Source organism: Porites lutea, chromosome 2 (assembly GCF_958299795.1).
Source record: "Porites lutea chromosome 2, jaPorLute2.1, whole genome shotgun sequence".
Lineage (NCBI taxonomy): Eukaryota > Metazoa > Cnidaria > Anthozoa > Scleractinia > Poritidae > Porites > Porites lutea.
The window spans coordinates 54,842,109-54,855,612 of NC_133202.1; the positions used below are offsets into that span (position 1 = coordinate 54,842,109).

The following is a 13,504-nucleotide window of genomic DNA, read 5'->3' on the forward strand; positions in this document are numbered from 1 at the left end:
ATGGATATTTTATTGTCGGCAATCCTTACCATGTTTCTTTTTCTTCAGACACTGATGACTGTTATCCAAATCCGTGTCTAAACAATGGAACATGTACAGACGGAGTGAATGACTACAACTGCACTTGCGTGCCTGGCTTTGTAGGAAAGAATTGCTCAAATAGTAAGTCTTTCAAAATCAAGTCTTTAGCAGGATGGAGATTTTCAGATTAATACTGAACAGTGAAAGTTAATGGTATTACAAGTACATCGGCGCACGACCTCGCTAGTTCCTTTTGAAAAGGTCGTTTTACATAAGATACAGATCCAAGTTTCCTTACCCTTTTTAAAACTGAATAAGAGCATCCCTCTATACAAGGAAAAAGGCAAATTAATTCATAATATGCCATGGCCATTCTTAATTTGGGCAAGATTAGTCTCTAAGGAATGTCCCGTGTGGAGTGCTTTTGTGGAATGAAACTGAATGCCTTTAATTGATGCGAACAAGTCAATCTTGTATAATTATGTGTTCCTTGTAGATATGGATATTTTATTGTCGTCAATCCTTACCATTTTTTTTTTCTTCAGACACTGATGATTGTTATCCAAACCCGTGTCTAAACAACGGAACATGTACAGACGGAGTGAATGACTACAACTGCACTTGCGTGCCTGGCTTTGTAGGAAAGAATTGTTCAAATAGTAAGTCTTTAAAAATCAAGTCTTTACCAGGATTGAGATTTCGGATTAACAGTGAACAGTGAATGGTAATCGTATTCCAAGTACATCGGCGCACGACTTCGCTCGCTCTTTTTTAAAAAAGTCGTTTTCCATAAGTTACATATCCAAGTTTTTCTTACTTGTTTTTAACCTTAATAAGGAAATTCCTCTATACAAGAAAGAAAGGCAACTTAATTCATATTTATGCCATAGCCATTTTTAATTTGGGCAAGATTAGTTTCTAAAGAATTTTCCGTGTGGAGTGCATATGTAGAATAAGACTGAGTCCCTTTAATTGATGGGAGAAGTGAATCTTCTATAATTACGTGTTCCTTGTAGATATGGATATTTTATTGTCGGCAATCCTTACCATGTTTCTTTTTCTTCAGACACTGATGAGTGTTATCCAAACCTCTGTCTAAACAATGGAACATGTACAGACGGAGTGAATGACTACAACTGCACTTGCGTGCCTGGCTTTGTAGGAAAGAATTGCTCAAATAGTAAGTCTTTAAAAATCAAGTCTTTACCAGGATTGAGATTTCGGATTAACAGTGAAAAGTGAATAATAATCGTATTCCAAGTACATCGGCGCACGACTTCGCTCGCTCTTTTTAAAAAAAGTCGTTTTCCATAAGTTACATATCCAAGTTTTTCTTACCTGTTTTTAAACTTAATAAGAAATTCCTCTATACAAGAAAAAAAGGCAACTTAATTCATATTTATGCCATGGCCATTTTTAATTTGAGCAAGATTAGTTTCTAAAGAATTTTCCGTGTGGAGTGCATATGAAGAATAAGACTGAGTCCCTTCAATTGATGGAAGAAGTGAATCTTCTATAATTACGTGTTCCTTGTAGATATGGATATTTTATTGTCGGCAATCCTTACCATGTTTCTTTTTCTTCAGACACTGATGACTGTTATCCAAACCCGTGTCTAAACAATGGAACATGTACAGACGGAGTGAATGACTACAACTGCACTTGCGTGCTTGGCTTTGTAGGAAAGAATTGCTCAAATAGTAAGTCTTTAAAAATCAATTCTTTACCAGGATTGAAATTTTCGGATTAACAGTGAACAGTGAATGGTAATGGTATTCCAAGAACATCAGCGCACGACTTCTCTCGCTCTTTTTTGAAAAATTCGTTTTGCACAAACTACAGATATAAGTTTCCTTACCTCTGTTAAAACATAATAGGGAAATTCCTCTATACAAGAAAAAACGCAACTTAATGCATATTTATGCCATGGCCATTTTTAATTTGGGCAAGATTAGTTTCTAAAGAATTTTCCGTATGGAGTGCCCATGTGGAATAAAACTGAGTCCTTTCAATTGATGGGAGAAGTCAATCTTGTATAATTATGTGTTCCTTGTAGATATGGATATGTTATTGTCGTCAATCCTTACCATGTTTTTTTTTTCTTCAGACACTGATGACTGTTATCCAAACCCGTGTCTAAACAATGGAACATGTACAGACGGAGTGAATGACTACAACTGCACTTGCGTGCCTGGCTTTGTAGGGAAGAATTGCTTGAATAGTAAGTCTTTAAAAATCAAGTCTTTACCAGGATTGAAATTTTAAGTTTAATACTGGACAGTGAATGTTAATGGTATTACAAGTCCATCGGCGAACAACCTCGCTAGTTCCTTTTGAAAAAGTCCTTTTACATAAGATACATATTCAAATTTTCTTACCGTTTTTAAAACTGAATAAGAGCATCCCTCTATACAAGGAAAAAGGCAAATTAATTCATAATATGCCATGGCCATTCTTAATTTGGGCAAGATTAGTCTCTAAGGAATGTCCCGTGTGGAGTGCTTTTGTGGAATAAAACTAAATGCCTTTAATTGATGCGAACAAGTCAATCTTGTATAATTATGTGTTCCTTGTAGATATGGATATTTTATTGTCGTCAATCCTTACCATGTTTTTTTTTCTTCAGACACTGATGATTGTTATCCAAACCCGTGTCTAAACAACGGAACATGTACAGACGGAGTGAATGACTACAATTGCACTTGCGTACCTGGCTTTGTAGGAAAGAATTGCTCAAATAGTAAGTTTTTAAAAATCAAGTCTTTACCAGGATTGAGATTTTCGGATTAACAGTGAACAGTGAATGGTAATCGTATTCCAAGTACATCGGCGCACGACTTCGCTCGCTCTTTTTTAAAAAAGTCTTTTTCCATAAGTTACATATCCAAGTTTCCTTACCTCTTTAAAAACTTAATAGGGAAATTCCTCTATACAAGGAAACAGGCAACTTAATTCATATTTATGCCATGGCCATTTTTAATTTGAGCAAGATTAGTTTTTAACGAATTTTCCGTGTGGAGTGAATATGTAGAATAAGACTGAGTGCCTTCAATTGATGGGAGAAGCGAATCATCTATAATTACGTGTTCCTTGTAGATATGGATATTTTATTGTCGTCAATCGTTACCATGTTGTTTTTTTTCTTCAGACACTGCTGACTGTTATCCAAACCCGTGTCTAAACAATGGAACATGTACAGACGGAGTGAATGACTACAACTGCACTTGTGTGCCTGGCTTTGTGGGAAAGAATTGCTCAAATAGTAAGTCTTTAAAAATCAAGTCTTTACCAGGATTGATATTTTCGGATTAACAGTGAACAGTGAATGGTAATCGTATTCCAAGTACATCGCCGCAAGACGTCTCTCGCTCTTTTTAAAAAATTCGTTTTGCACAAGTTACAGATCCAAGTTGCCTTACCTCTGATAAAACATAATAGTGAAATTCCTCTATACAAGGAAAAACGGAACTTAATTCATATTTATGCCATGGCGATTTTTAATTTGGGCATGATTAGTTTCTAAAGAATTTCCCGTGTGGAGTGCCCATGTGGAATAAAACTGAGTCCCTGCAATTAATGGGAGAAGTCAACCTTGTGTAATTATGTGTTCCTTGTAGATATGGATATTTTATTGTCGTCAATCCTTACCATGTTTTTTTTTTTTTCAGACACTGATGACTGTTATCCAAACCCGTGTCTAAACAATGGAACATGTACAGACAGAGTGAATGACTACAACTGCACTTGCGTGCCTGGCTTTGTAGGAAAGAATTGCTCAAATAGTAAGTCTTTCAAAATCAAGTCTTTAGCAGGATTGAGATTTTCAGATTAATACTGAACAGTGAAAGTTAATGGTATTAGAAGTACATCGGCGCACGACCTCGCTAGTTCCTTTTGAAAAAGTCGTTTTACATAAGATACAGATCCAAGTTTTCTTACCCTTTTTAAAACTGAATAAAAGCATCCCTCCATACAAGGAAAAAGGCAAATTAATTCATAATATGCCATGGCCATTCTTAATTTGGGCAAGATTAGTCTCTAAAGAATTTCTCGTGTGGAGTGCTTTTGTGGAATAAAACTGAATACCTTCAATTGATGCGAACAAGTGAATCTTTTATAATTATGTGTTCCCTGTAGATATGGATATTTTATTGTCGTCAATCCTTACTATTTTCTTTTTTTTCTTCAGACACTGATGATTGTTATCCAAACCCGTGTCTAAACAACGGAACATGTATAGACGGAGTGAATGACTACAACTGCACTTGCGTGCCTGGCTTTGTAGGAAAGAATTGTTCAAATAGTAAGTCTTTAAAATTCAAGTCTTTAAATGGATTGAGATTTCTGGATTAACACTGGACAGTGAATGGTAGTCGTATTCCAAGCACAGCGGCGGACGACCTCGCTTGCTCCTTTAGAAAAAGATGTTTTGGATAAGTTACAGATCCAACTTTCCTTACCTCTTTTAAAACTTATTAAGAGCATCCGTCTATGCAAGAAAAAATTCAAACTTATTTATATTTATGCTATGGCCATTTTAAATTTGAGCAAGACTAGTTTTAAAAAGAATTTAATAATAATAATAATGATAACGGTTAAAAAATCAGTACATCCATTGTAGGGCTCTTCGCCTTATATAAGTGTAAAATAAGGAAATTAAAAAAAAATACATAAATCTGAATTATGAACTTGTAAAAAGCTAGGTAATAAACAGTAAAATGTAATTATACAACACTCCCTGGTGGAGTGGCCATGTGGAATAAAAGTGAATGCCTTTAATTGATTCGACAAGTGAATCTTGTATAATTACGAAGATATTAGCTTGTTAGCTACTCTAAAATTCGACTATAAATAAAGTTTTATGTCATGTTATGTTATGTTACGTGTTCCTTGTAGATATGGTTGTCTTATTGTCGTCAATCCTTACCATGTTTTTTTTTTTCTTTAGACACTGATGACTGTTATCCAAACCCGTGTCTAAACAACGGAACATGTACAGACGGAGTGAATGACTACAACTGCACTTGCGTGCCTGGCTTTGTAGGAAAGAATTGCTCAAATAGTAAGTCTTTGAAAATTAAGTTTTGAAAAGGATTGTGATTTTCAGATTAATACTGAACAGCGTGAATGTTAATTGTATGCCAAGTACATCGGCGCACGACCTCGCTAGTTCTTTTTGAAAAAGTCGTTTGGCATAAGTTACAGATCCAAGTTTCTTTGCCTCTTTTAAAACTGAATAAGAGCATCCCTCTAAACAAGGAAAAAGGCAAATTAATTCATAATATGCCATGGCCATTCTTAATTTGGGCAAGATTAGTTTTAAAAGAATTTCCCGTGTGGAGTGCCCATGTGGAATAAACCTGAATGCCTTCAATTGATGCGACAAGTTAGTCTTGTATAATTATGTGTTCCTTGTAGATATGGATATTTTATTGTCGTCAATCCTTACCATGTCCTTTTTTTTTCTTAAGACACGGATGATTGTTATCCAAACCCGTGTCTAAACAACGGAACATGTATAGACGGAGTGAATGACTACAACTGCACTTGCGTGCCTGGCTTTGTAGGAAAGAATTGTTCAAATAGTAAGTATTTAAAAATCAAGTCTTTACCAGGATTGAGATTTTCGCATTAACACTGAACAGTGAATGGTAATCGTATTCCAAGTTAATCGGTGCACGACCTTGCTCGCTCCTTTGGAAAAGTCGTTTTGCATAAGTTGCAGATGCAAGTTTCCTAACCTCTTTTAAAACTTAATAAGAGCATTCCTGTATACAAGGAAAAAGGCAAATTAATTCGTATTTATGCTATGGGCCATTGTTTACTAGGCAACCATTCCTGGGCGGTGCGAAACCTTTACTTCGCGCTCCGTCGAAGTAACTACCTGCTTGAATGCAATAGAACGCAACTAATCAGCCGAATTTCCATACGTACAAAGCATTTTTCTAATTACACCCGTGTGCAATATTGAACGGTTTTTCAATTAAAATCATAAATACCTTTCTAAATCAAATGCTTTTTGGTTGCTTTCTTTAGTTTTCAGCCTATAGAAAATAACTTGCTGCTGTTTTCTTCTACTAGGAAAGAAACTCCAAGTAATGTCAGAATTTATACCTGCCCTATCTTACCTATAGGGGTGTGGTTAATATTTGGATTATTTAAGAAAAAAGAAAGAAAGAAATTCCGCTTCGTGAGCGTTATTATTTGAATTTACAAACAATTAGCCAACAATTATGGCTAAATAGAATTTAAAACACCCCAATTGTAATCCGCTCTTAAATCTTCTATCTAGTCTGTGTATCTGTTATCCAATTTAGATTACTATCGGGATACAGCTTCATCTCAAGTTAACAAAATTTTCGCGTGGTGAACTAATTAAATGAAAGCTTCTAGGAAGCTACTGAGGTAGCAGCCTGCCAATATAACGAGGAGTAGCCGTCTTTCATCGCTCCCCGCCGAGGTTGTATTCCCAGGCTACTGAGGTAGTTTCATGCCATGACGTGTTCAAATAACTGAAGGTTGCAGAACCTTGGTATTAAATAACAATTATTCACCGAAGTGGAGGTGGCTAGTCCTGGATATTTACCGAACTGCGAAGCAGTGAGGTAAATATCCACGACTAGCCACCGACACTGAGGTGAATAATTGTTTTAGTATATACTAAAACAGTGAGATAATTGAGCACAAAAAGGACGATTTTTAACTCAAATACTGTTGCAAACTATTACAATTTTGGCGCGTAATGACCGGGCGGCCGCCGCCGTCGCTTTTTCTTGCCGGCAACTAAAACTTTTGAAGGCATTTGTTTAGCTCTTGCGGGGAAATTTCTTCAAAAGGAGTAGTGAATTCTTTTTGTATTTAAAATCATTCTATAAAAAAAGATTATTAAATTTAGTTTTAAGCTTATTTATGAACAACTCAACTAAATAAAGTAAGCAAGACTTAAGCTTCATTTGCATTTGTAAACAAAAAACTTTTTCACCGGTTTTATCGATAAATTCGTGTCAAAAAGACAAAGCTTTACCTGTTAAAACTTCCAATCCGAACTTAGTCACCTTCTTCGTGTATTTCGGAAAGAGCTTGCTTGATTAGTTGTGAAATTTCTTTGTTTGTTTACGGCAGCAAACCGGGAAGGCATTTTGCTTGCAACTTACACGAGTTTGGCGTCGCTCGCTCCGAGGAACTGGAGGTGAATCAGTGAATAGTGCAGGATATTCACTGATTGAGTAGCCAATCAGAGCGCGCGAAAAACACTATCCACTGTTTTAGTATATACTAAAAGAAATTATTACGACGGAATATTTAAAACAAGTTTAAAACATGTTTCTTTGCAATGAGAAAATATATATACTCAAAGTTTCACAGATTAACGTATTAATTTCCAAAGTGTCTGATATGCCCTTAACTGAGGATGGTATCAGTTTCTTCAAATGGGTCTATCCTTATGTAGGGAGAACAGTTTTAATATCCACGAGCCCTCTTTTTTTTTGCACTGACCTTATTATTGATTACTTTTACGATTTAATCGATCTAATCGTCCTTCGGGGGAAACAACTGAGCCCTGCTGTTTTGAAAATACCACTTCAGAAATGGAAAAATAATGACTTTCGTTCAACGAATTCCTTACCACCGTGAATAAAAGCTACGTACATGTAATAGAAAGCATAGAATTCAATGCTGTTTCAGCAAGAAAAATCCTAATTTTCAGTGCATTGTCCACCACATTAATATACAGCTGTGCACTGCAGAGCAGCCTTTGGGCATTTCCAATTCTTTTTGCAACCTTTCTTGCAACCAAACCTCAAAAGTTCTCTGCAAGCCACCATTGCTTCTGGCCGTGAGGTCCAGTTGGCTTCCCAGCTGCATAGCTTCTTTCTTTTTTCAGGATTGTTAAACAAATACTGAAAAACGTTAAACAGCACCTGTTGGAGTAAGCGATAGAGAACTTTCTATTTTAAAAAAGTCAACTCAATTTAACTTTATCTCCAGGCTATGAAAAAAACAATCCAATCTCATTTTAAACTCATTGAAATAAGATAAAACCTAATACTTACATTGCTGTTAGTGACTGATATATTGTCCCAAAGCACTGAAAGTAATCTTAATCTTAAATCTTTAAAGGGGCTGTGTCACGGCATTCCAGTTCATTTTGTTTAATTTTGCCAATCACTCACCCTCAATCGCTATGGAACTTAAAGTAAGCAAGGAAATTACAAGTAAATGACAAAATCAGAGATCCGAGACAAACAAATAATATGTCTCCTGAGCATTATTTTTGAAAATGTAAGCAGCAGGGATCAACTTTGAAAAACTGTTAGGCTGAACAGTTGTAGATGTACTTCGCTTAAACGCTACGAAATTTCCCTGAGTGCAAAATTCACATAACGCTTTCTTTTATTTTAAAATGGCGAAGACTCTTCCCTTGAAGGTATGAGCGAGTGATGTTTTGCCTTAAGAACATTTTGACTATCACGACGTTACTTCTTTATTGTTTTCTCGAAGGATGAAAACTGAAATATATAATACCATCGTTGATTTACAGCTACCATTCCAAAAATATTTTTCAGATATGTATTATCCCTGTGCCAAAAATCGTGCTTTCATCATCACAGGCACAATTCTCCTCAGATTTGCACTTAGACTAAAATTAAATCTAGTGCGGCCGTAAAGACATGTGTCCGTCTATATGGTAACTATTTGCGCACGAATCTTAAAAGGGTAGGTCCAGTTTTCCAATTTTTGTTATCTCGCTTCTTCTGTCAGAATACGCATTTAACCGGCATTTAACCTGAAGCGATGGCGCTAATTTAAAGACTTGAGTCAGGTATATTGCCCACTTTCTCAACTTCCAAAAGCGTTTGAAATCAAACTGAAGTCCATCGCTAGACTGCAAGTCAAAACCTTTTTACCATCATAGCAAATCAGTGTTTGCTTTGCATTGTCATAGCATTTACTGAGAGAAATTATCTAGACATAAGGTTTGTTTGTTACAAAGTTTTTTGGGGAAAATTTAATCTTAACGGAAGGATGTCGGCCCTGGGGAGGTGAACGCTATGACAGTAATTATACGAGTGCCTGACATCAAAATTCAAGAATTGAAGTAGCTGTAACCATGATAAATAATTATTAAAAATACCAAAAAAAGAAATAGTACTAAGCGAAAGTAAAGTCCAAGAGATTTATATGAATGGCCAACAGAGAGCCTGTAGAGATCATTGAGCAGTTCACTGGTGAATTGAAGTGATCGACACCGGTTGAGATTCAAAAACAGTCTTCTTCTAGCTGAACTCACTTCGGTCTACGATCTAGTTTCTGTAAAATTTCTTCGTAAAAACTATGCATAATGTGCTCGGAGTAATCTTATACGCTTCATGCAATGTAAGGATCCGGGTTCTGGATTCGCAAGATATCATGAGATGCGTGAGAGGTTTTTACGCACCTGCCGTTTTAAAAATAAAATTAAAAATATTGTCGGGACAAAGGAGATATAATCGCGGCAACGATGATTGAGCTTTATAGACGTTCATCTAGTTCCCTGTTTACTTTGCTGATCACTAATAATAATAATAATAATAATAATAATAATAATAATAATAATAATAATTTATTGCATTTAATATAGCGCTTTAACTATTAAAATATTCTAAAGCGCTTTACAATATGTACAAGAAAATAAATGGACAGAAATAATAATAGTAATAAGAATATAAAATTATAAATTAAAAGCTTTCTTAAAAAGATAAGTCTTCAACTGTACTTTAAAAGAGTCAATATTCATACAGTTTCTAAGGCTAGATGGCGGAAATAATAATAGTAATAAGAATATAAAATTACAAATTAAAAGCTTTCTTAAAAAGATAAGTCTTCAACTGTACTTTAAAAGAGTCAATATTCATACAGTTTCTAAGGCTAGATGGCGGAAATAATAATAGTAATAAGAATATAAAATTACAAATTAAAAGCTTTCTTAAAAAGATAAGTCTTCAACTGTTCTTTAAAAGAGTCAATGTTCCTACAGTTTCTAAGGCTAGATGGCAAAGCATTCCATACTGTTGGTCCAGCATGGAAAAAGGCTCGATCCCCAAAAGTCTTCCGTGTCACCTTAGGGATTACAAGCAATGTTTCAGAATCAGACCGCAGGCTTCTAGGCTTTACAACAAGTAGTTCAGATAAATATTGTGGCGCCAGTCCCTTCAACGTTTTAAAAACTAAAAGCGCAATCTTAAATTCTACTCTAAATTTCACTGGCAACCAATGAAGATCCCTGAGTACCAGAGTAATATGGGCAAACTTAGGAATTAAGCATGTAACCCGAGCCGCCGCATTAAGAACTTTTAATGGTTAGTTAAGTAAATAATAGGCCTACTCTGGGACCTTAACTCGCCGCGAGATTGTGCGAGCTAATGCGAGTTTAGGCGAGTTAAGGCGAGATAAGGAAAAATTGAGCTCGCCTATTAGTTGCGAGTTTGTGCGAGTTAAGGCGAGTTAAGGCGAGTTAAGGGAAAATGATCCATCTTATGTTGAGGTTATAAGGCTTAAAACTTATAATATGCTTTAGTAACATACATATAAAGATGCCTTGGCATCTTTGTATGTCTTATATATATAGTAGGCTCCATGTTGTCCAATTACGAAAAAATTAAACCAAAAATTTCAGATGAGCTCCAAAGTTGAATGAAGCCAAATCTTGTTTAAATTTATTAACTGAAATATTTTCCTAATTGGACAAGCTTAAGTATGGATATGCTAGTGATATGGAGTCCTGTTCTTTATTAATTATATAGCATTTAGACTCCAAACTAGACCAGTTGGTGGCTGTATCATAATAATAATCATTGTCATCATCATCATATATTATTTATTAAAGCTATATAATTATTTGGCAGAGTAATAAATTACCAGTAGTGAGGAAAAAAAATGAAAACAAAACAATCATGAATTGATAAAAAAAAATGTAGCTGTAGTATAAGCACAGGTAGGATATTTAATTTAATTTTATTTATTTTTTTAAATCAATAACACTATGTTTTAATAGGCAGGTGAGCATAATAGGTATCACATGACATGTCATCAATTGTTATCACTAACTCCAGAATTGAAAAAAAAAAAAAAGTTTTTGCAGTCTGTGTCAATGTTCTTCAAAGAACTAGTATAAAAATCCGGGGAAGCTGACGAAATACAACTCAGCTGAGGAAATTTTTATGCCACAATCAATTTTACTGAAATGAAATGAAATTTCTTTCTCCTTGAAAATTACGACTTATCTTTAAGTCTTCCATTTGATCCATTCTCTCCACGTCACTGATGGTTTCCCTTGGAGTCCAGCTCAATTGTTTGTTTTCACTGCCAGAAATGATTGCCTTTTCGTTTCCTCGGATAATCTATTCTAATTTCTTGCAAATGAAGGCTGATGCCTTTTCGCAAAGACAGCAGTTCCCATATTTTAGAAACTCCCTCCTTAAACTTGGACAATCCTGTGAGAGACACCTTGATTTCTACAAAAGAAAGGAGGATCAAGTTAACTTGATAGTAAACTCTTGATCATTCTTAGCCTAGCAAAACAGACCATATTTTCTGTTTAGGCTTACTTATTTTTTACAAAATGTCAGAAAGTGTTAATAGTTGTGCAGAGGACTATACCTTATTTAACTTGATTAACAAGAAAACACTCTCTACTATCGGCTTTGTCTTCCAAACTCTTAAGAGTTGTCACTGATGAATCTTTTCTGACTTTCCTGCTTCGCATTTTTACCAAATGATCACCGGCTCAGGCGTTTTGTGCGTGTTTTTATGTCACGTACGCCACATTGAAGCTTCCAACCTAAAACTTGCCAGTGGACTGGGATCAACAAGGCTTTTATAGAGTTAACGTTGCAAGGGTAAAAGGCTTTAGCTTAGCTTACCTGCATGTGATACATTTCCAAACTTCTCGATTTAACATCAAAAGTTTTGCGCGAGTTCTCCTCCTTTTCTTCAGAAGTTTTCCCGTCCATCTTGAAAATTACCCAGAAAGCATATCGAGGACAATAGGCTGAGCGAGGGGGCCCTGGGAAGACACGAGTTACCAGTATCTTCTGGGTAATTTCAAAGATGGCGAACGAAGTTGGCTATCAATGCAAAATATTGTACCTTTAGCAATCCTTTATTCAGTTAAGGGCTAAATGTAACAAGTCTTCTGAATCATGCCTGGGTTATGGTTGCCAGTCTGAATACAATGTAGGCCATACAGGATGTCACGTTGAACCAATGTACAGATCTTCTATTACGAGGTAAATATTTATAAGAATTATTTATAAGAAATATGGACTGCAATCAGTATGTGGACTATTTAAAGGATTCTCGATTCTGGCTACATCCTAGCCTTTCATTGATGATTGTCAGCTGGAATCCTCATTAAGCTTCATCAGATTATAGGATGATACGTATGCTACTACTCTTCATATGTCATGAACAGCTTGCATGCATTATATTTGCAAAGTAATTAAACTTTCCATTACAAGTATCTTTTTTTGTAAATCATTAGCCAGCTTAAAACTAAAAATTTGATATTCTGGTATTATGTTTTTGTATTTCACTCTAAATTCGAGATTTCTTATTTTAAGCCAAAAATTAGAAACAAATCATAGGAGAATATTTTTTTCTTCAATTGAGAGATTCAAAGCAATCTTGAATTTAGAGTGTTTCTTTGTCTTGTGTAGAAGTGTAAGACTAAAACTTAAACTATTTTATGAAAACTTTTTCGTGGATTCACTGTTAGTGCTTTTAGTTAATGTCACTTACTTTGTGGACCAAAACACAAACAGTGAATGTGGGATTTGTTAGACCCCGTGACCCCATGCCTCTGGAATTTCTGCCATGTTTAGCATTGAAGCCTTTTCATTAGGCAACGAGTTAGTGCATGTTCAGGCTGTTCCTGGTAGTTCCATTGACAGCCCAGTTGTGACTCCAAGGCATGACAATGTTAAGTAAGAAAAAACCTCATCGAATCTTTAGTGGTGAAATACCCTTACCACAGAGGCTATTGGAATTCCAGAAGGGTGGGATTGGTCAATTACATATTTTACATATTTTTTTAAAGGTAAAAACCCTGTTTTTCTTTAAAAATCACTATCTGTTAAACTTTTGAAATTTGTGTTCTTTGGCGTCTTTCCTTTATGGAGTAATTGTGAAATTACACTGAGAGTAGTATGAGATATTAAAATTGGTATCCACTTGGCAGTGGCGAGATTGGGCGAGTTTGTGCGAGATAATGCGAGTTTAGGCGAGTTAAGGCGAGATAAGGAAATTTGAACATAATCTCAAGTTGCGAGTTAAGGCGAGTTAAGGCGAGTTAAGGTCCCAGAGTAGGCCTAATAATGAAAACATCAGAAGGTTCAGCACGGTTTTACTGATCTCATTACTCGATAACTTAAAAAGTCTGAATATTTTGTTTATAACTTACATTGCACGTTGCAATTTAATAAACAGTTACAGTAGATGATAG

The 13,504-nt window shown here is 35.4% G+C and overlaps 1 protein-coding gene across 1 annotated transcript in view; it reads left to right on the forward strand.

The window, feature by feature from the left end:
* LOC140926431 (uncharacterized) overlaps nucleotides 1-13,504 on the forward strand; it is a gene marked incomplete at its 3' end in the record, with an annotated part of 67,874 nt that overhangs the window by 47,313 nt on the left and 7,057 nt on the right. Inside the window, exons 8-11 of the mRNA XM_073376172.1 lie at nucleotides 60-134; nucleotides 578-640; nucleotides 4,978-5,083; nucleotides 5,493-5,606. Coding sequence (XP_073232273.1) covers nucleotides 60-134; nucleotides 578-640; nucleotides 4,978-5,083; nucleotides 5,493-5,606 — 358 coding nt within the window. The remainder of the gene's footprint in view (nucleotides 1-59; nucleotides 135-577; nucleotides 641-4,977; nucleotides 5,084-5,492; nucleotides 5,607-13,504) is intronic.